Source organism: Lycorma delicatula, chromosome 2 (genome assembly GCF_047948215.1).
Source record: "Lycorma delicatula isolate Av1 chromosome 2, ASM4794821v1, whole genome shotgun sequence".
Classification (NCBI taxonomy): Eukaryota; Metazoa; Arthropoda; class Insecta; order Hemiptera; family Fulgoridae; genus Lycorma; species Lycorma delicatula.
Window position 1 is genome coordinate 159677574 of NC_134456.1, and position 25565 is coordinate 159703138.

The 25565-nt window shown below is 29.2% G+C and overlaps 1 protein-coding gene across 1 annotated transcript in view; it reads right to left on the reverse strand.

The window, feature by feature from the left end:
- Positions 1–262: 262 nt before the first annotated feature.
- LOC142320287 (lysosome-associated membrane glycoprotein 5) overlaps positions 263–25565 on the reverse strand; it is a 31736-nt gene continuing 6433 nt past the window's right edge. Inside the window, exons 3-8 of the mRNA XM_075357987.1 lie at positions 19730–19808; positions 18162–18295; positions 12850–12966; positions 7091–7178; positions 5580–5774; positions 263–564 (exon numbers count right to left, since the gene is read on the reverse strand). Of these exons, the coding sequence (XP_075214102.1) occupies positions 404–564; positions 5580–5774; positions 7091–7178; positions 12850–12966; positions 18162–18295; positions 19730–19808 (774 nt within the window). The 3' untranslated portion in view covers positions 263–403. The remainder of the gene's footprint in view (positions 565–5579; positions 5775–7090; positions 7179–12849; positions 12967–18161; positions 18296–19729; positions 19809–25565) is intronic.

Sequence of the window (25565 nt, forward strand, 5' to 3'; positions counted from 1 at the left end):
ATTTCTTGGTATATTATAAGGAAAGAAAATGTAAAGTAATTGTACTTATATTTAATATGAATACTTGTAAATTTATGCTTAAAAAATTAAATAAGTACAGCAGAATCTTACAATTTTGTTGGTTCTAATTTTTAAAATACTATTAATATGTTTCTTTTAATAATATTTTGACAACATTTCCTACAACAAATTTTAACATTACATTTTCATCAAATTTCTTCTTAGAAGAGTAACAACAAATAAAATATGTTATTGCAGACAATTATCATTTTATATATATATATATATATATATATATATATATATATACACGCACATAATATGATTGCAGGAACCTAGCAGAATAAATAATCTTTTTCTCAAAATATCAAGTTTTAATTTGAAAGTAAAACAATTAACCTTTTTACTCCATTGTATCATACTGAACTTTTTTAATCTTAAAATACCGGAAAATACCATAACCTGTAACTGTTGCTAAACACATGAAGGCAAGAGTGCTTCCGACAATAAGTGGTGCCGTCTCACTACGGTATGGACCAGCCCCCAGATTAGAACACTTATACTCTATAAAAAATAAAACATGAATTATGAAATAATGTAAGATAATAAAAATGTATTTAAAATAAAATATAACCATTTTCACAAGCAGTATGTACTTCAAAATTTCATGTGATATACTATACTAATAAAAATTAATTATGGGACTTATAAAATTACATCAAATGAAGAAACCATTTCAATTTCTATTTCTTTGGATGATATAATAGTTTTAAAAATTTTTACTATGTTCTGAAATACAAACAAATTAGAAAAGGATGAAGGAACTAAATATTATATAGGAAATATATACCAGCAGTTCCCTTGGAAAAGTGTTTTTTCACTAAAGTTAAGATAAGTAAAGATTAATACTTTAATCTTCTGTCTAAGGCTCTACACTGAGGGTCATCAAGGTTGCAGTTGGCAATTAATGAATAGCATGTGAGCAAAATGTCATATTTTACTCACAGTCCACTCTAGAGGAACTATTATAACCATACTCATGGGAGCCTATCATATGTAACTATTACATCTGTTAAGATTAAAGAGTTTTGTTTTTGTTTTAATTTAAAAATACTTAAAAAATGGCATAAATAGATGTCAAAATAAAAGGGAAACAAACTGAAAATTTCACTCCACACATACACACACACACACACACACACACACACACACACACACACACACACACACACACACACACACACACACACACACAAACAAACAATACAGAATATATATATACATATTTTTGCAAGGTTTGTCCTAAAATTAAGTGTACTGATTGTTTATTTAATTATATATTGACTTTACTGAAATTACAAGTTATCTCCTTTGAAGTATGACCCTTGGGAAGTTACAGAGCGGTTCCAATGTTTCTTCCATTGTTCTCAGCAGTACTAGAAGTCATTCTCCTTAAGTGTGTGTAGCTCATCGGTTATAGTTTTTTTTTATGTTTTCCATCATCCCAAAATGATGACCCTTCAACTTCAATTTCAACTTAGTGAAGAGGTAGAAATCAGACGTAGCTAGAACTGGGCTGTAGGGAGGCTGTGGAAGTAGGGTAGTGTTTCTCTTTGCCAGAAATTCTAAATTGTAAGTGAAGTGTGAGCTGGTATGTTATCATGGTGCAGCACCCAGTCATGTGCAATGTCCATTCGGACTCGCTGGACCCATTTTTGAAACCTTTCCAAAACATCTTTGTAAAAGAGGATATTAATTGTCTAATATATATGTCTTGATATATATATATTAATTGTCTGTCCTGGTGGTAAAAATTCTTTGTGCCCAATGCACAGTTTGCACCACTTCAACATTTTCATCATTTGTTGACGAGGTTGGTCTTCTAGAATGAGGGTTGTATTCAACATTTTATCAGCCCTCTTTGAAAGCTTTGTGCCACTTAAAATCCATAGTTCTCGATAGAGTGAGATCTCCATAAGTTTTGGTTAAAGAATCAAATGTTTCTGTGGCAGACTTGTTGAGTTTCACACGAAATTTGATAGCGTAACATTGTTCAATATTTTCCAACATAGCAAACATAATGAGGTTATAAAACATGATAATACATGAAAAGCAGTAGCATATGACTGACTGAACTGATCCAGTTGAAACAAGTATGCACATGCAGCCAAGTCTACCTATGCGCTGTTATACATCAAGGATATTTTAAATTACCTGTTTATCTGTAGGAAAATCAGTACACTTACTTTTGGGACAAACCTTTTGTACATAAATATACATTATTTTATTGAAATTATCTTCTTAATATTCATATTATTCCTCTGTACTGTTAAATTATATTTTAACTTCTGTTAATAAAAACCATCTAGTACAGAATATTGAGATAAGACATATCTTACCTTAATTTTATCATGATAGTACTTTCACAGGAATCTGCATCCTCAGTCATGATTGAATTCATTTTTTTAATTGTACATTAAATGAAGATATTAAAAATATATGGATAAGATATGTCTTATCTCAATATTATGTATTTGGTGCTTTATATTAATAGAATTTAAATATATATATTTATTTAATATCATATGAAATATAAACCATCAAAACTTATCACATAAGAATTTTAACAAATCTAATTCTCATAACAGTAATTATAATTATCAAAAACAAAAAAAAAAAACAGAATCAAGTAACAATTTTTAAAATTTTACTGATATATTTTTTGATAATAAGGGTAAATTAATATTTACAAATGCTTTCAAGTTTAATTTAAATGATGGTAATAAGTGTAATATAATGAAGAACAATACAATTGATTTTGACTGTAATATTAATGAAATGGATAAATTAGATAAGAATCAAATAAAAAATAAAATTAGTCATAATAAAAATTAAAAAAAAATCAGTAATATATATATATTTATATATAATAAATAAATTATTTCAAAATATGAGGTTATCAGACTAAAAAATAAATTTCATGATACGATTCAATATTATTAAAATCAGACAAGACTAATAGACCAATTATAAGCACAAAGACAAATACAAAGTATAATTACATTGAAGGAAATAATTTGAAAAAAAATAAAACACCTAACAAACAAATATTTAAGAATTGTAAAAGATTAAATATGAACCGATAACTAATTAGGATAAATTAAATTACCATACAAGATTATATCCCTAATACCATCACCCTCAAAACTCACTGGACTACCAAAAATTACATTAAATAAATAATCATGTAAGACCTTCAATAAATTTTAAAACAGCAACTGCACATTTCATAGCTTTAATAATTAGAATAAAGATGATCTTATCTTATATAAAAAATGTTAAGTTATGATTTCACTAACATATACCCTAATATACAAACAGATAAGACAATAGAAATAATAAAAAATAGATTAAATGAAACTATTATAAGAAATATAAGTCTTCAAAAGTACTTTTAGTTTGAGAATAATTGATAATTACAAACAGAAGACTTGTCAATGGGATCATCTTTATATGTTATTATGTCTGAAATCTTTGCACAAGATTTTGAAAAGAAGATAGTTGTGGTGTCTTAAATACACATCAAATATTATTATGGATAAGATATGTAGATGATATTTTAGTTATATACAACTCAACTATAAATTATGAGCATTTATAAATAAACTTAACAATTACAATAAGAATTAAAAATTTACATAAAGAATAATGAATAACAGAAAAATATTTTTTTTAGATATTGAAATCAAATTAAACAAAACAATATAATAGAAACATCATTTTACAGAAAACCCACAACAAATAACATTACAATACATTTAAATTCTAACCACCTGTGATCATAAAAGATTAATACATTGAAAACATGATATTTTCATTATACAAAAAACAATAAAAATAAACTGAAAAAAAATTAAAAAATGAAATAAAACAAATAGCAATAATTAATGGTTTTGATGATGAAATTATAGAAAAATCTATAAAAAGAAGAATAACAAATACTAAGATAATTATACTAAAATACAATAAAAAAATAACATAAAATTAATAACAGTTTATACCAGAAATACAGTTACACAAATAAAATAACAGAAAAGATTATGAAACATCTATGATAAAGATAAATATAAAAAAGCATATAAACCAAACAATCACATTATAAAATGTTTAAAAAATGACGATAATAATAAAAGTAATAGAGAGAACTTAAGAGAAATATACAAAATTAAGTGCAATGAATGTAATAATATTTATAGTTGTAAAACCAACATATCTTTAAAAAATAATTTACAGGACATTACATTCCTGGGCTTCAAAGTGCAATAAATGACAAAAGGGTCTTACAACTCCTGCAAGGAGTTCAAACAGAAATTATTAATTTAATAATAACTAATTTGGTAGTTTCAGTGAGGTATGTATCTAATTAACACCAATTGATGCAAATACCAATACCTTATTTCAATATTCAGTTTTTTATACAGCTATGTCATTTTTTTAAATCTTCCAATGTGAATAAATTCATATCTGAGATTGAAGAAGTAAAAACATTACGAACTACAAGTATATTGCGTGTAGTTTCTTAAGTGTGAAATGCTTTGTTATGGAGAACCAATTTATCAAGCTGTTCCTAAACAAAACTGTCTATTACAATCACTTACATAAAAAAACTTACATGGTAATGAAAATATTTCTCAATCATGGTATTGTGGTGTTTATATTAATATAAAATCCAGTGTAATTTACAAATTATAGTAAATACCATTTTATATTTATGATGTGTAATATAAATATTACTACCATGGAATAAAAAGCAATTAATGTCAGACAAAATAGCTACTATAAAGTAGTAATTTTTTATTCTAGTGAGTTAAACATGTAAAAGTACATGAAAATACAGTAATTAAATCAAAATATGTGCACCTTTTTATATCCTTGTATTAACCACTTCTTTCAAACAGTTTGGATTCACTGCCAGAATTTATTTGTAAAAGCAGTCCCAATGACAAAATAAGACATTCTCATCTGTTATACCTGTTCATGGTATTGACAGATGATGTGACCTGTCAGAAAAGAACACAAGCATATCAGGGAAGATAAATCCCACTACTATTTTGTAGAGCCTGGACATTAGCCCCTTGCTTTTAATATTTTTATTAATTGGTATATAAAGTCTAATATATTAGACTTTTTTGTTTAAGAATGGATGGATTTTTTTTGCGTTCCATTTTTTTAGATAATGAATCTTTAATATAATACTGGGTTGCCTTTGAGAAAATTGCAAAATATTACATTTTTCCCCAGCACAATTCCATTTCTGAAACGGGCACAAAGCCCGTTCCAGGACTTTATCAGGAGGCCTTTCAGTGCTATACTTTTCAGTCTGGCAAGAACGTCCCTGATGGGACCCTAATATGATGGAGGGGGAATGCCCTCCCTTAATGAAGTGAGTTGCTTGGAGAGGATAAGGTGGTGTCACCTGCCTTGGTAAAAGGTTTAAATATATATTAACAAATTTATGATATAAAGATTCTAAAGTTTATGCTAAATTCTATTGATAATTTTAAATAAATTGAACTTACCTTGTCCAAAATCATCATTTTTAAAGATAAAAGGCTCAATTTTAAATTCTAGGAAGTATAACCTTGCTGTTAAATCAGTTGATGGATTAGATAGAATCAGTTTTAATTCTTTGTGGCATGTATATGCCTGTCCAACTGGTGTTGGAAATAATAAAGTCCTTTGCTTGTACTTTGATGATAAGACAAACTCTTTACCTAAAAAATCATATTAAAAATTGATGCTGTTTACATGTATAGATTAAATTATATACAGAATGTAGAAAATACAACATGATATCTGAAAAGTTCAGTGTATCAACACTGAAAAATTAGCATATGTATTAATGCTATTTTAAAATTATATGATTTTTATTAGAAACTCATTTCAAAAATGAGAAATTTGTGGTTTACTTCAAATGTTAAATGAAACACGTAGAAAGTGAAATTCACCTCCATAGCTTTGTAATTGGTCATGCTTATGTAATTACATTACACAGTTATGAATACAAAAGTACATGCAACCTAAGGTACGTGTACCTAAGGTATATAGTGTCTGATGGAAATCATCAAAAAGTAAGAATAGTCCCATCTTTTTAGAATCACTGTTTCACTATTAAAAATTAAACTATTATTAAATAACTTTAAATATTAAAAGTTTTTAAAATTAAACTATAAAAATATTTTTCTCAAAAATTATGTTCTTAAAATCAGACATTTTTCTGTTTTACAGGATATGTTTCTGCACTTTAAAGGAAGGTGATGTAAGGAATAGTATAATAATACAACTAAAACGTAGTATGATATTGAATATGTACTGAAAACTATCCAACAATACAAACTTCTCTTTAACATTTTCCTTCAAATATTATGAATTTTCTGGCATAATTTGAAATTACCTTGCCCAAAATCAGGATTTTTTAAAGGTAACCATTACAATAAACCATTAGTCATTTATTATAACCATTATCTTTATTTTTATTCTTTGGAAAATACAATGCATAAAACACGGCTACAAGCCTAGCAAGTTTATGAATTACTCAATAGTGATAGGCTGAAAGGTCACAATAAATAATAATTAAAGATTCTAGTTAACAGTTTCTGTTTTAAATTAAGTATTTATTCAACTAAAGATTAGATTAGGAAAACTATGATGTATTTATTTAGCAATTTTTTCTTACTAAACAAACTACAAAATAACATTTTGAAAATGAAGACCATTATTCCATGTCTAACACTTTCTTGTAGTTACTTATGAGAAAGACCATACTGTTTAATGATATCTTTAGTGCTGACTTTTACAGAAATAAAAACATAAAATTTATAGAAATGGAAATTGGAGACAAGGACCCTCATCAATAATATAACAATTTCTATCAAGCAAATTTTCTATCTAGCCAGGTGTACCTAAATTTTATGAAATTATATTAATATATTGTAACAAAGTAGTAAGAGATGAAATTAATGTTATTAAAATAAAGAATGTAGAAGCGTCTTACCAGTAAGATACTGAAGGCAAAGTATAAATACATTACCTTTATCTTTAAAGTGCTCAAAGAAACGATTAGAAGAATCCACTTTTAATTCTACAGATTCCACAAACCATCTCTCACCTCCTGGTGTCTGGAAACAAAAATAATTTATCAGTAACTTATTAGTACTCTTTACATATTAATTTAAATTAACTAAATCTTTTAGTTACACTTTCACTTTCTTATTAACAGATTGATGTAGTGGAAATACCAGAGTTGATCCCTAGCTTTTGTAATACTTTCTTTGTAATTAAAAATTCATTACCTACATGTCAGCAAGATGCATTCAAAGACATCAACTATTTTACAAATAACTACAATGGCTTTAAAGCCATCTATAAACATGCTGTTAATTTCAAATTCATAATTAAATCAGAAATTATATATTTTTCAATTCTTATTACTTTAAATAAATTAGAATACTTTATTCCATAAACTGGAACTAAACATAGTTATTTGTATAACTGTTCAGCTGTTAACTGGGCATTTGTGAACAGATTATTTTGAAATTCCTGCATGTTATACAGGCTGTTACTAGATTTTTTTACCTGTGGCAAACAAACTATATAGAAACTCTCATCTAGTACCTTAATTGAAAACAATAATTACAAGGAATATTGTCTTATTAAGATAAAAACAAATAAAGAAAGTATTTTCTACTGTAACTTAACTGATCTTTATGTCATACAATAATACTATTTCTATGAATTCACAGAATTGTAGATATATCTTCAAATTCAATTGTAATTAACACTTGACTTAAATGGTAACATAACATGACTTAAATAATATGAAGCAACATATTCATGGAGTCATGAATTACCATAATTGTTGAGTATTGAGCTGAGAAGATCCACATGAACAACAGAAATAACTGAGAAATGTGAAATAACAATAAGTTACCACTAGAAGAAAATGTTTATTCTGTATTACATATCATACAACGGTATCATGTAATGTAGAGTTCATATTATAAATGGTTAGGTAATTTTACTAAGAATGGCAACAAAAGCATAATAAGGTTCTCCTTTCTATTAGGTTTTAAGTGTTATGATATGAATCACAAAAGTAGTTATACTGTCTGGTTTGACAGAGTACATGCTATTACATACAATTCACTTTAGATATTTTTTTATCTTTCACAAGAGTACAAGAAGAAAGAATATGTGTTCATGAGTTCACTAGATGAGCAGCCACATTTTCAAAGTTTTTAGAAGTATTGACAGCTACATAAGCTATGACTTGGCTTTAGTGAATATTCAAAAGTAAGTGTATTAGCTGTTATAACGTGGCTTAGCGTTCTGAAGGGCATAGAAGGAAAATGATTATTATATATGTGCATTTTTTGATAAGTACATTTTCTGTCAAATAAGATCTATTGCAACCCCATTAAAAATTGGAGTTATAGTTCTGATAATAATTTGAGGAGTGCAGGAAATTCCAGAGTATCACAAAACAATTTGAGTGATTAGGACACCATGGGATAATACAACTGTTGAAAAAGACTGTAATACTAGAGGCAACAAATATAGTGAGGAAGGTGATCAGTGGTCAATAATAATACTGATAACACTGTCTTATATCTTGCAGTGTAATTGCTGAAATGTGGTTCTTCCAGTCAATCTTACTCTGATTTAGAAAACCAGATGAGAACAGGGGCAGTGAAGACAATGATGACAATGGCAATAACAATAATAATTATCCTGTGTGGGGTTGCCTGTCCCCCATTGGTCACATCTCCAGATGGCAGATTGGGGATTGCTCAGTAGATATGCTGGGTAGGTGTAAAATAAAATTCACCCATGGACCAAACAAGGCAGTGCTCGTTTGTATGTTTTAGCCTAAAAACACACCATAATTTGGAGCCACCTTAATGACTAAATTAGTGAGTTGTGAACGATAGCCTAAGAACACCAGGGCACCCTGTTGTAAATATATGCCCCAGCTGCAGAATGTGTGAGTTCTGCTGCATTGGTTTGACTTTTCCCTGGTACTTGTGGGATTTGAATAGAAACAGAGTTGGGGAACCTCTTAGAAACTCTCGTTCAGTAAAAAGCCTTCCCAGCAGGGTGAAGAGAAGAAAGACAACAGTTGTGGATCCTGATCAGCTCTTCCAAACAAATAATGTAATTGTTGAACCAAAATACTTTACTGTCAAAAAAACAGAGGAAAATTTTGAGTCACTCCTTTTTTGATTGAGAAGTCAATAAACTTTTGTGGTGGATCTGCCATTAAAAATATTCGGAAACATCAGCTAGTTTGCTTATAGAAACGTTGACAGATCTTCAAAATAAGAAGCTAATAGAAATAAAAAAAAACTGGTAACATTGATGTTGTAGTAAATCCCCATGACACCCCGAACATCACCAAGAGTGTTGTTGTCTATCAAGATTTGTTGAATTGCAGTGAGGAGGAAATCATTCAAGAACTAGCTTCTCAAGGGATCACTATCTGTAAGAGGCTCACAGTGAGATGAGATGGACAACTAATTCCTTCTGCATCTCATATGCTGACTTTTAATCGTAGTCTTAGCAGAGAAAATAAAAGTTGATATACACAGGTTAAGTCTTTGAACTTTGTTACCTCCACCAATACAGTGCTTTCAATGTTTCCACTATGGACACACTGTTCTAAACAGTAGTACAAAGTAGTACCAATACAAATAGTGAAGTCCTTGCAGAAAGTCAGCTATTTCGAGGCCAGAAGAGTTGTCTGCTCAAATAATGCAGGAAAGCTAAATTATGCTCAGACAGCTAAAACTACATCTCAACTGCTCATAGAGTAAAAGTACTGATGCCAGTGGTAACAAATTTCATAGAAAAATATTTAGCGGAGATTTGCAAAGAGAACAGCACAGGGCAAGTTACAGGTATGTCAAAAAATTGTTATCACATTAGACGATCCACATAACCTCTGCCAACATAGGTGGAGTCACCACCTGAGACTGCCACTGCAGTCACATCCAGTAAGAGTGATGCAGCATCATGTAACTGCCAGTGGCTGCGACATCCCCCAACTTCAGCAGGAGGATTTCATAAAACAAAGCTAACAGAGCTAAACAGAGCTAGGATCATTACTGTCAGTGACCACTCTGACCTTAGTGATATCATGAATGTGAGCAAATCAAGGTAAAAGAAAGGCTGGCTGAAAGGAAAACCAAGAAAGTATTTGCCACTTATGTTGCAAAATGGTCTATGTAAATGAGTCAGTCCTGCAATGAAACAACAATGGATACTGTCAAATGAGAATGAGTTACAGCTATTAGTTAGTGAATTAAATCCTTTATGCTTACACATTTATGGAATAGTAATACTTTGAGATTGAAAGAGTACAACATATTTAGGCTTGATCAAGCAGCTAATTAGAGATCAACAGGAGTTGCCATCTTTTCAGCAACTCGCTGTGTTTTCAAAGAAATTCATTTTTGCACTGAATTATGCATTATGTAAGTTATACACATTCACCACCCAGTCAACATATGTAATGTATATCTTCCTAAGTTTAATTGGAGAGAATCTAATAGAACAATTGCCCCTTCCTGTCGTCTTTATAGGGGCTTTCAATGCTCATAACTCCCTTTGGGGATCCAATCATTTGGACCCTGCAGGTAGATCACTTTTTCCTACAAATTCAGATCCTGTATTATTAAATACTACACAGGAATCTTCTTTAATGCCAGGGATGGTTCTTCATCCTGCATCGATTTAGCTTTTGCCAGTACCACCATAGCACATAAATCAGATTGGAAAGTTGTTGAAAATTTAGATGGAAGTGATCAAATTGTGGTTAAAATAAATATATTATTTTTTATTTAAATTAATTAAATATACTCGTTAAATTGCATCCCACACATAACATTTTTTTTTTCTCCTGGATGCACAATGAAGTGTCGTTGTCAGCTTCCAGATATGATATTTATGTTTTAAATAAATAAATGTTAAAAAATTACAATTAAAAACTAAAACCCAGCGATGTAGAAATACATCCTATAAGTACAAAAACCTGTAACATATGCTAAAAGCAAGATAAAACTAAAAAAAAATATTGTAATCTCAATTAAAATAACAAAATTACCATCTGCTATTCAGCAAATGGCATAAATAACCGAAATACACCACAAAAAGCTAAATTATTTGAATATAAATGGAAGGCCCTAAGAAAATGTAAAACATAAGATGACATCATTTCATTAACCCCTAGCGTAATTCGCATGTTAGCCACTAGTTTAAACTTGTGATGCAATACTGCATAACAGATACAATCCAGAAAGATGTGATGCAACGTTAGTAGGCAGTCGCAGTGAGTACAAACAAATGCATCTGTTTGAGTAATCAGATATCCATGTGAGCCGAGCCTAGTGTCCTCTATTTACAAACAGCAAATAATAACCTCCCCTTGACGGTTCTTACTTTAACGGTTCTTGATGGGGCTCCATTGTGACACAGTGTTCTTAACTGGACCAAGTTTATTGTTGATGGTAGCATTCCATTTACTTTGCCACTCATCATGAACCACCCTCCTCAGAAAACATACAAGATTGTTCAAAACAACCCGATTGGTGAAAGGAGGCTGGAAGCAAGTCTCTTTTGCCACACTATTGACGTGCTCATAGCCTGAAATTTCAATATGGCTGGGGATCCAGCAGAAGCTCACAGTTGTATTACATTGAGTCATTTGCAAAATAACACACTGAATCTCACAGACAATAGGGTGTCGTAGAACATGTCAATAATCGCCTGTAAGGCACTCATGGAATCTGAGCAGACACATACATGTTAAAATGTTGGGATAATTATATTTAAGGCCTTATTTACAGCTTTGCAATGAAAATACTGATGATGCTGGGAAGGCCAAACATGTCTGTTCTGTCGCTAACCACAAAAAAACAACCAACAGAATTAACATTTTTAGAGCTGTCTGTATAAACTATAGCATCAGGATTCATGCTATTTATAATATTACAGAATTTTTCTCAACAAAGACCAAAGCAATAATTAACAAGAGAAGGCCGCCAAGGGGGGTAATAACATGGAGCAGCAGTAAGAACTGGAGGTAATTGTATATTTAGTGCTAAGAAAAGATACTGAGCTCTGATGCCTAGCTGAGCAATAGATCTCAGCTGTTCCTGGTATCGATTCAGATATTGGTTAGAGAACACTGCAGCAAAGATTGGATAATTTCGGTGCGCTTTAATATGAGCCTTAGTCCAAGGAGGAACGGACTAGAACTCAATAGAAACTCAACATGCATACTCGATCAGCTCCCCATCGAGTATTCGTAAAACTCTCAGCATGTCTAGCATTTTTATTAAACATTTTACCTTCAGCCCTTAAAATATGTTGTCCATGTTAGTCGTTGATCAAACCACATTCCTAAAAATCTAACCCGTGTGCATGGTTCACCAGGTAAAAACAGTTGAGGGTGAGTATCTTCCCTCAAGTGTGAAAAGGAAATGCATTTGTTTTGTCCAGAGAAAACGTGAATCCAGTTGTTTTACACAAAAATTCTAAACAGGTTATTGTATTTTAGAGAGCCTCTCACTAGTAGCCAAAGTTCTAGATGTTAAGTGAATTGAAAAATCATCTACAAATAAAGACATAAAGGGTTTTCGCATGCAGTTTGTTATACTATTTATGGGAATGGCAAATAAGGTAACACTTAGGACACTTCCCTGTGGTATTCCATTTTCCAGTGTAAAATTTTCAGTTACAGTTAATTTCTTATAATAATGACTTACAATCAAAGAATGATAATTTTCTTACCTTACGAAAGTTAAATGTAAGACGGAAATCTTTTTGCCAGGTCAGAGTTATCTTACTGTCATCATCATTACATTCACCAGATATTGCTGGTGAATCTGGCACATACTGATCTTTTTCCTTAAAAAAAAAAGGAATAATTATTAAAAATTAATTTATCAACTCTTAGTGATTCATGATTAGAAGGATTATGTTTGAACTAAGAAAACAGTTTACAACGTGTATTATATGAGTCTGAATTCTGTATATTATTTGACTGTATTATCATATAGGTTTGAATTGTGTATAGTCAGAAAGAAGGAAAAGAAGGAGGTACTTGGTTAGTTTATAAATATGGTTGTGGAGGAGAAAATAAAACAGACAGATAAAGTGATAAATGAGAGAGTATTGAGAAGAGTAGGAGAGGAGCAAAATTTTATAAAGATAAGGAGAAAAAATCTTTGTTGGCACATATCCATATGTAGAAATTGTCTTACAAGTGAATGGTCATACAAGGAAAAATGGAGAGAGAGGAAAAAAGGAATACTGGGATGCTAGAAGTCATTGGAGGGAAAGCTATAAGGAATTTAAAGAAGATGCTCAGGACTTAGAAAAATGGAGGTCATTCAGTGGAAATCTAAAAAAATTCTTAAAAACAGAAAAATTCATGATTACTTTAATGATTTTGTCATTTTATGTCAAATTAAATTTCTTAAATTTAATTAAATAAAAAAATTTAAATAGAAGGATGGTGAAAGTGTTAAACATTACTTTTGATTAACTCAAATACTAAAAAAGGTATTCTTCCCTTATTATAGGCTGACTAAGGGGAAAATATCCACTATTTTGTATAACAAAGGTTTTGATATTCTAAACTGGTTAAGGGGAGAATATTCGCTATTTTGTATAACAAAGGTTTTGAAGGTACAAAGCAACATTCTTTGTATTATTTATATATAAAGAAGTGCTTCTTAAGTACTGGTAAAATACTTTACTGATTTGTGTAACATTATTTATATCTGAAACAAACATTTAGGTTGTACTGTAGTGATATCAAATTACCTCATCATACTGCATATCAGAACAGTGATCAGTAGACATAACCTGACAATGGACAACAAGAGTCAATTCATTATTCTAAACCATTGATTTTCAAACTTTTTCGCCCACTGCCCACATTAGGAATAACAATTTTCTAGCACCCCCCAAAATTTTTAAACTTACCATCTGTTACAAATAATAATTGCAAGTGCTGTTTTTTAAGATATGCTCTTAAAAACAGCAATTGAAATTATTGTTTTTAAACGTGGCATATTATATTTCTGAGTTAACTTACATTTTAAATGAGAGCAATTAAAATGCATATTTAATCATATTTTGAAGTATTTTTATTAAAATTTTTTTCAAAAAAATTGTAGAGAGACATACAAAAAAGCAATTAAAGCTAAAGTCTGAAGTTTTAAAACGATTTTAATGCAGTTAAGTGAAAAAAATTTGTTTCCCCATGGGCTCAATCAAACACGAAGAAAAACTTTCAAATTTTTAAAACTTTTCTTCTCACTGATTTTCTTTTTTTTAATTTGATGATTTTTGAAATCTGAAATATACTGTCAAAAAGTAGAGTATTCAAGCTTAATTTTTTAAAATTTATCTGCTAAGCCATTTGGTTGCAAATTAAAATAGTATGAATACAATCATTTTTTATCATAAAATATAGGTATTTCTTTAATTTTTTGTACTAGTTAGTAAGTTAATTTTTTTACTAGTTAGTAGGTATTTAATTTTAATTTGAAATATCAGGAAAACATAATTTTTGCCTTTTTTTTAATCATCCATCGCCTTCCTAGACTGCCTGAACGCCGCCAATTTTCTGTGGGCCTTCTACCATTCCCTTTGAAGGCCTCCAGTGCCTGCAAGGGGGTATTATTGTCCAGTTTGAGAACGAATGTTCTAAACACACACTATGTATATTTTATTTAAAAGAATGCTACATGGATTAGCATTTCATTACATCTTATCAAAAGGTTAGTTGAACAGATACATCTGTTAGCTTTAAAAATGAAATACAGAGGAATCATATTTTACTGATAAAATTTACTACTATATTATACATAAAAATTAATTAATTATTTAATAATTCCCGCATGCAAATTGATCTGAACACAGATGTTATTTAATAAAAAATAACTTTATTTAGAAAAAAAATCATACCTGTACAATTTATTAATGTCTAGTAATTAATATGTCCTCTTTTATTCTTAATCAATTATGTAGAAAATTCGGCATCAATTCAAAAACTGTACTACTAATTTTTTTGATTTCTTTGTCATGAAACCATACTGAAATTATTACTTTAATGAGGTCATTTTTTGTGGTATAATCATTTTTAAGACTCATTTTTTACTACTACCCAAATATTTTCAATTGGGTTTAAGTCTGGGGAGTTGTCTGGCCACAGGAGTACTTTGTTTTGTTCTTTGAAAAATTTTTCCACTTTTTTGGCAGAGTGGCATGTGCCAAATCTTGGAACACTCCATTTCCTTACGGGAATGTTTTGAAGTTGTATCACAACCCTTCCCTTCAGAATCTCGATATGTCCACCACTTTTCAATATACCACCTATTGGAAGTAATGAACAAGGGCCTTCAGATGTGAAACAACCCCAAATTCTTGGTATGCGGTTACAAACTGGTTCTCTGGAGAATGATTTTTCTGAGGATGTTTAAGTAATTGTTGGATATGAACCGGTGATGTACTTTCACCTGATGCTTTTCAAACAAATGAAACTGTTTGTCCTGAGCATAAAAATGTGACTCACAGAAAAAATGTTTCAACCTTCTTTTGTCCAGTTAACATGTGCTTTGACTTACTAGACCTATTTTTTTCATATTGCTGGTGTTAAAAGCTCTTTAGCTGGTCAGCAAGCTCTCCATCCAGCTTCAAGAAGTCAGAATCTAACAGTTGTTGCATGTAAATCTGTTCCACTGGCTGCTAATTCTTGATTCAAGTCCACGATAGATAATTTTGGATCAAGTTTACTTTATCTCACTATTAAATGATCCAGTATTGGAGTAGTTTTTCTTTTATGGCCATGTTAGCCTTTCCTTTGAGGTGAAAAGGAACCAAATCTTTAACTTGTTTTAAAATAACATTCACTGTCACTAGTCCATTTGAGTCATTGAGTCACACTGGTATGCTCAAGAAGTGAAACAATTTTTGAACGCTTTCTTGGAGTTATGTCCATTATTATATATGCTGTAGAACTTCCTTTGGGATATGCTAATTGATCACATCAAGCATTATGTAAGTTCATTTGATCATTCAGTGAAATTGGTTTTGTAGTATACATAACATCTTTTAGAAATCTCACAGAAAAAAGCCTCAAGATGTTAACCAGTTGTATTTTAATTTTTTATGTAGGGGTGTTTCAAACACAGAAAGCAATGAACATTAGCACTACCTCAAAAAAAAAAAATCAGTAATAGAGGTATACAGAGCCTTTACCATTGTAAACAGGATAATATTATTATATATAAAGTATGTTTTTATTAGTAACAAGAAAGAGCAGTCATAATGTAAAAATAACAGCTATAATAATAATAATAATAAAAATAAAGCTGACACATTAAGAAAAGAAACAAAATTAAATTAGTTTACAACAACTTAAACATCTTAACAACAAATGAGTAACAATGTGCTGGTTGTGTTTGCATCAAATCAAAATTTTTGAAATTCATTTAGCATTTACAAATTCAATGCAATGACCTAATCGTCACCGTCCACCAAGCTGTTTATTTAAGTGGTTCATTTATATTGCTTTATAAATATATTAGTAGTTCAACACCATAACATAATATATTTAATTTTATTTAGATCTTCACAATAGGAACATAATGATGGTGCATTGTGGTCATGTGAATAGAAAGAATGACAAATTTGTAACCTTCTCATATCACCTCATCTCTCCATGATGGTTGGTATGATGAGTTCCACATAGTAATATCCAGTTTAATTATCCAGAGTTCCTCCAGATGTCACCGTACATGATACAATGGTCCAGAATTCAACATATGATAGCTGCAGGAATAATTCCAGATCCTTCAGTATTTAGTTAAAATTAAATCCTTTATATCTTTGATGATGGGGTGTGGCGGATAAAGTTGTCAGCACTGAGGGATATTGGCAGCACTGAGGGAATCTATGCACATCACCGTATCACCAGCCTGATAGAGTTAGGGTGCAGAGATTCAGTTGCACATGAAACATCAATACTGAAAACTGTGTACAAAGGTGGTTATATGTACTACTTGAATGAATAATATCACCTAAAGGTTAAATATGTATCCTTCAGAAAAATGTATTACAGCCATGCTTATATGGATCAACTCTGCTGTAGCCTCATTTTAGTGAGCTCAAAAATTTTCTTGATCAAATGTACCTTTGACTTTTTAAGCAAAGACGTTATTTAACATATTTTAGTAATTCAGAATTACTATATTCCCATAATGATCCTGAAAGAAATTTGTACCTATTACATAGAGAATTACAAAACACACTAAAGGGTTTATTATGGACTACACTAAGCCAACTAATGAAGGTCATAGAAATTTTCAACTGTTAGGTAATGACAATTTTGCAAGTTCACATTGTATCATCAAGATGATTGTTAGAAAAAAAAGTTGTTTAAAACTTCAAAATCTCTTTTAAACAGGGCTATACAGTTTTCAAATTTTGATTATTTATGTATATTTGTCTGAAAATTTCAATATCCTAAAGAAATATGATTAATTTTGAAGAAACTGGAATTAACTCATCGAGAATAGGTACATAGAATAAATCTATTTAATTAAAATCTAATTTTTCCTTTTGAACAAATTTACATGTACCTGGTTGTGTTTAAGCCTAGATGTGAATGTTTTAAAACTTTGATATTGTATAAGAAAAATTTTGCAAGATGAAGGAACTTATCTAATGAGCTACCAATTAAATTATTGTCGAGAAAATATATTAAGATATACGGAACAAACAATCAATTTGTTTCAATAAATAATACCATTTTTTGAGATGGACTAAATTTCCAAGACAATAATGAGTTACCATGAGGGGCAGCTTAGCCAGCATAAACCACCAAAATTTCCCTTTTCAAAGAAATTATATGTTTTTGATCAAATCTAATGTATTATTATTAATAAAACATACATCTAAAAAAAGATTCATTTATATAAACAATACATATAACTGTTTATTATTTTAGTAGTAAAAGAATAATAATGTACAAAATAATATGATATTATTGTACATTTTTAATAAATGTAAAAATATTAATTAACATTTACCTGTCGTTCACCTAACTTTGAAGTGTATGTGTAATTTAATATAGCATCCATTCGTATCAATATACAAATCATACCATCTTCTTCATTTTTTAATTTATAAAGAGGAGCACTATCAGGAGAAGATTCTGTTGTAGCTAAAAAAAAAAAAAAAAAACACATAGAACTAACATTAATAAACACATTTATGATTAAAATATAGCTCAGAAAAATTGAAAAAATATCTAAAATCATTTATACCGTCATTAATTTTTCTTTGAAGAAAGTTCTTAAACACTACATAGAACTTGAGAAAAAAATTTAACTACCAAATCAAGTTAATTGATTACGAGCAAAATTATAAATTAAAAATTGTCAATTCTGGACAGCAATTAAAATCTGGCACCTACATTTTCAAACCCCATCATCATTGATTACCAACACTAGAAGAAAAAATATTGAAGCGTGACTTTTCATGAATCTTTAAATTTTTATTTTAAAAAGAGTAAATTTCATTCATAGTTGAATACAATCACTAAATAGTGACTGAGAACAAAACACATATTCCCTCCCTATGATAACATTTATACATTGCTTGATTGGTTAAACAACCAAACATGATTGGTTAAACAATGAATTTTTTCTCTAAAAAAATGACCTAGTTTTTAAGTAAACAGTTTTCTTGTTTAAGTAGATTATCTGTATAACCCAGGGCAGAGCTGGGTTAGTATGCCTAGGTTTGGCCTATGGAGGCAAAAAGGCTGAATTGCAGTTAATAAAAAAAGGTTGAAAAATCAGATAAGAAATCCATCTCCTAGATGAAATCAAATCTCAGTTGGCTGACTCACAGTCAGTATTTTGACTTTATCTCCACATCTCTGGGGGTATCTTTGCTAATGGCAACAAAAACATTAAAACAGTTTTTGCACAAGTATCAATTAGTTGGTCAGCCAAGTGCCTCCTAAATTCAGTCTTTGATATGGGACTTGGATCCAGGAATGTCTGATAATGTTGATTTGGTAAGGGATACCACTGAGAACAAAATATTAGCTGCAGCAAGTATATGTGTATTTAATTGTGTTTTTAGTGCAGGAACCATCCACTCATTTCTACCATTTAATACTGAGGGCAATAGAAAAGTGTGAGTAGGTAGTAGTGGGAAGTATTGTTTAACAACATTAGCAACATGGTATTCAACTATCTGATATCATTGGAAATAAAAGGGCATAGTAAAATGCCCCATTTACAACACATTTTAAGGCAAGTTGAAAAAAGAAATTAGTAGACTGTAAAAGAGAATTTAACTAAGCTTCGATGTCACGAACTGAATTTATACTATGTAAGGGTTTTGTCACTACTAAAAAAAATTCCATTTGAAATATTCCTAATTTTTATTTAGGCAATAACCTGCTGCTGTCCAATGTAAATAAAAAAAATCACTTTTAGTTTGGCTTATTCAAGCATTAACTAATTTGACTTGATCTATATTTAAAATACATTAGAAGGCCACACTCTCTCAGCTTCAAAAGGACATGAATATAATTGAATATCAAAAAATACGGATATTTTTTAAAAAAAACAATAAAGCATACTTGTTTTTGTATTTGGTTCCTTTTTTTCTGCTTTCCTTGTTGTTACTTTTAGATCTTCTGCATTCAATGACACACTAACCTAAATAAAAAATTCACAATAAAACAGTCATTTTAGTGATATCTTTTAAGTAAAATTAAGTAATTTTAACTTACTAAATTACACAAACTATGTAATATTTTGTAACTAATAATTATATTAACAGGAGGATGGGACTTCTTTAACAGCAGAAGAAGAATAGTCATTTAATCAAAATTTCGTATTTCAAAAGAAGTTGTTGTTATTAAATATTATTATCAATATTCTAGTTGTTTTAGAACCCTGAATAAGCAAAACTTGCATGTGTTATGTCATACATCCTACTAGGTCATATTATAATCCTTCTGGAAAATTAAGATTAAAGAAATCAAAGTATAGTGACGCTCTTCTCATTGCTAAATAAAAGATACATATTTAAAGCAAATACTCTCAATCAGCTTAGGTTTAACAACATCTTGGAATATTTCTAAGTTTCAGCAGCCACCATTCAGTGCAAGAACCAAGGACTTAGTATTTTAGGTGTCAAATTTCATCCCATATTGTAATGTCTGACTTATTTAACTACTCCTGTATGCTAATGAGAATTATTATAGGGTTCCTCTAGACTAGATAAAAAAGCACAGCCTGATAAAATGGTTTACTGTTATTTTTAGAAGGAATTAACAGTCCTACTATATTTCCTTTATAGTTAATCTACATGTTGCTGCTATGTAAGCCATTATTAATACATAAATAATAGGAAATAATGTTTTATGGTTCAAATAACTAAATATAATATTTATTATTAAATATGGAAACAATAGTAGATGACTATATTCTGAACAAAAGAATTTCATATACAAACATTAATTCAGTTCTTCTTCTTCTTTGCTGAATCTACCCTTCAACAGATTTCAACTAACATTATTCAATTTTTTCATTCCTGAACATCTTCCTTTATTTCTGTGTAGTTTCTATCCTTTCCAATCTCTATAACTGATCAAATCCCTTCTTTTCAGTCTGTGATCTTTACTAGAGTTTGTTATACTATTTAAAAAAAAAAAAAAAATTGATCAGTATTTATTAACAAATAGAAAGACTTAATTGTTTTTTCTGTTTTAATTTTGTGTTATTTTCTTTTAAATAAGAATTTATTTGGTAAAGCCTATAAAAAAAATTAGTTGATCTAAGATTAGAGTAGTTCACTAATTTCCAGTTTTGAAATTCTGTTTTAGTAATTATGATAATAATAAGCTTTTATTTACCTTCAAATAAATTAATTTTCAAAATTTTTTCTTTCTATAATAGTAACAAGAACTTAAAATTATGCAGAAAAATGTGAAGGTCTTACTTCATGGGAGTTTTACCCACCATATATTGAATTAAGAGCTTACTGACTATTTCTTCATTTGTTCACATTTCTTTACCTTCTCCATAATCTATTTTCCATCTTACTCCACCAATTTATTCCTTTTTCTTTCCTAATTTCATCTGATTATCTTCTAGATTGTCTGCCCTTCCTTTGCTTCCAATGATGTTCATTTCATAAAAAAGATAATCCATCGATGTTCATTTCTCCTAACCACTTCAATTCACTACAAAATCAAGTAGCTTATCAAACTGTATTAATCTCTCTGTTAGTCCATCTTCTAACCTAGTCCCTTCTCCTTATGTTTAGCAAGCTTCTTTCGCAAGTTTGTATCATCTTTTTTAATGAATTTTGATATGTTGATATTCATAAGTTAAGGTTGGCAATAAACAATTATTAAAAACGAAGTCCACTTTCCTTCAATAACCTTTTTTAAAGAGCAATATTTATTTTATGAGGTAGTGATGATGCATCTATCCAATTTTTTTGGTAGTCTTTAGAAAAGATACCTTGTGTCCTAAATAGATTAGTTCTTCAACAATTTTGATGTTAGGATGGTGATACTTAATCAGACTTATCTAAGATTAATAATAATTTTGGTCTTGACATAGTTTAACTTACGATCAACCTCTCTACATTTTAGTCCAAAATCATTTAATACTTATAACCAGATGATTTGATGTGGCTATTAGAAACTGAAAAACTTTGGATTTAAATATTTTCCTGTACTACCTACTTAAAAACCACTTCCAGCAATAGAACAAAGAGGGATGGTGCAAATAGGTCTTCTTGCCTTACTCCTTGCTTTATTGGAGGGTTATTACTTACAAAATCAGTTTCAGTAAAAGCTGTATTTCCTTTTTAAAATTCTCATATTAAATTTATAAATTTTTATTTTTGCTATCGAGGCTAGAGCCAGAAAATATTAATCTATCAAATTCTTTACTACAATGCTAAATGCAGCTCAAACCCTTACGATTAAGATTTTTATTGTATGCAAGTGATTTTCTGTCGAAAGCTTTTTTCTAAAACCCATCTGTTCCTTAGTTAAATTTTTCTCTACCTTCTTCATTATTCTGTTATACAGTAACCTAATAAAAAAATTACATAAAGCAAAGCTAAGCTATGAGTCAATCATTTTATAATCTATTTATATCTCCTTTTTTTAAAGACATAATTTTAGACTATGCTACACTGATAGTATTTCTTTTTTACATCTCAGAGCTACTATGAAATCATTATCTACTGCTTTTAATAGATAATTTACAATTCTGTCCTTGCCTGGGATATTTTTATTTTTCAAACTCTTAATTGCAATTTCCACCTCTCAATTCAGAAATGGTGGTACTTCTTCTGGTTTGGGAAAACTCAATCTCTTTATCTACTTCCTCCTGCTTATAATCATAAACTTTTTAAAGAAATTCCTAGCCATTAATGATATTTCTCGCAACATTACATTTCTATTCATTTTCAAAGGATATAATTCAAATTCTTCCTGTACTTAGATTTTTCCTTAATTCTGTCACTGAGCTGTTAATATCCAGGATTGCCCTGACTTTATTTTCCCCATGTGGGGATTAAAGGCAGTTTAATCACTTTCTTGATGGAATTACTAAGAACTGTTACTTTTAGCTTATTATAATTTCTTTCCTTTATCTCTATTTTTTTGTTTAACAGTAACAGATTACTCTCTGACCACCTTCTTACAATTCTTCCAGAAGGAAGAGTAAAGGGTAGGAATCATAACACTTTATGATTGATAAGATCTTTTCATAATATTCCTGAATAGTCCTTCTACAGTCATTCAAACCTTCACCTCTAAATGTCAATTTAAGCTTACTTGAAAGACTCTTTCTGCCTTTCCCTGACTTCACAAATCTTTCCTCTTTCATATCTTCTACATATAAAGAATTTCAAATCATTTTATGATCCATAAAACATTTAAATCTAGTCAATAACTTTATGTTTTTACCAAATTTAAGGTAAAATATAATATAAATATATTAAATTTAAAATATAATCTATTTCATATTATTTTTTATCTAGAGCCCATAAAAGATTATTTATTTTTTCATTTTGCTGTAGAAAATAAATTTTCAATTTTTAAATCTTAACCTTAACAAAGGTTTATTAACATTTTGCCTCTTTCATTCCTAATATCATAGTTTGACCCCTCCTTGTTATCAGTTATTCACCCCTTATCTTTTGACCAAACTTGAGTTCCAATCCTCCATCACAAGAAATTTATATTTTCTTTTATTCTGATAACTGTATATGTTCTTTCCAGTCAGTTGAAAAAAGCCAACTTTTCAGGTAATTATTTTTAAGAAGCCGCAGTAAGGATATAAGGAAATTGTACCTCAATAAGTTCTACTCCTAGTTTGATTTTTAGTGTATCTATCCTTGTATTAACTTCTTTAAATTTAAAATAATGTCTCCTTAATGTTTATTATTTACAATAAACACCGCTAGAGGAGCTTAGATGGTTCGAATTGAAATAATCTAATAAGTAAAGTTTTAGCAATTAAAAATAGAATCACAATATTTTAATTTAATGAATTCATCATTCCATTTCTCAGCTGTATTTTATTTAAGTTCTCCATATCAATATTCCTTTGTCTATGATTATAACCATACCCCTAAACCCTTGAGCCTACTTTTCATTTCACTACTGCTATTATAACCAATGCTATGATGTAATATTGTTAACACTCCTCTCCCAACCCCTTCAACATTCTTATGCAAACAGTTTTTTAAATTTTACTTCTTGTTCTCTCCTCCAAATTACACGTTTTCTTTCTAGATTCTTTTACCACTCTTTTCAATTCTTGTTTCAGTGGGGAACTTTCTCCAACAGCTTAGTAGTTTATTTAGATTCAAAATTTATTAGTCGGGTCTTTTAGTTGCTTAAAATTATAAAGTAATAAAAAACTTAACTTATTTGTAAGACCCAACTAATACATTTTTAAAGATTATAAAAAGTTTAATAGCAAACTGTAAGGCAATTTTTAATTATGATAAATTGTATCACACTAGATTTAATTCATTTAAACCATTTGCCCCGAAACTTACTGGTTTTCCTAAAATATACAAGCAAGGTAACCCAATGCATTTGTTATTTAACTTTAAAACTGCACTTTATTATTTTATTACCAAAGTAATCTATAAGAAACTTAGATCTAAGATTGATTTACCATATAAATATAATATAAAAAATGAGTATAACTTAGTTAAAAAATTATATAATTTGACAATAAATAAAAATACTACAATGATAAGTTATGATAACCAATATATACCCTAATATTCCTATAGATCATACAGTTTGTATAATAAAAAACAAACTAAAAAATTAAACCCAAATTTTACTGATAATTTTCTCACCATTATTAGAAACATATGTCAGCAGAATTATTTTGAGTTTAATAACTTATATTACTAAACACAAGATAATACTTTACCAATGGGATTTCCTTTATTGGCTGTAATGTCTGAAATTTATTTGCAGAAATAAATAAAATAAAATAAGTAGTTTATGGTATTACTCATATACACTAAATTCTATTATAGGTTCGATATGTAGATAACATTTTGGTGATTTTTGAACCTGTTATAAATGATGAACATCTTATAATATTGAAAAAACTCAACTCCTATCATGACAATTTAAAATTTACATTTGAAGTAGATAAGTGCAGAAAATAAGTTTTTTGAATGTTAATGTTGAAATCGACAAAAAGAATCTTATTATAATATCGGTATATAGAAAAGTTACAACAAGTAAAAAAATTATTAATAGAAAATTGGATTATCCATGTTGAAACAAAATTAATATACTTACAAACATGTTGACAGAGTAAACATTAAACCGAGAACAATAGGGAAAAATTAGATGCAGAAATAAATATCATAAAGAGTATTGCAGTAAAAAATGGATATAAAGCCTCATTAATTGACAACTTATAAAAAAACAAAATTTAAAATCTAAAAACGTAACAACATTGAAACCTATAAATAATACCCACAGCATTGATAATATCTATTTAAAATACTCGTAAACTTTTAAAATACTCTTACACTAATAACATTATTGAAAATTTAATTAATCTTTATAATGATCAAAAATATAAACCAGCATAGATGCCCAACAACCATATAATAAGACATTTAAAAAACCATAATGATAATAATGATTATGTGGCATTTATAAAATAATATGTAATGATTGTGATAAAATTTATATTGAGAAAACTAAGATCATTTAAAGTAAGATTTGCAGAACATTTTAGATATTATAGAAGCAATAAATTTGGTTTTTCTAATGTTGGCAACCATCTAATAGCGAATAAACATTCCATTACTGACTTAGAAACTAATCTGGAAATAATTGAGGTCACAAAAGAAAATGATAATAATAAAAAATTGGACATTTTAGAAAAAAAAAATATAGA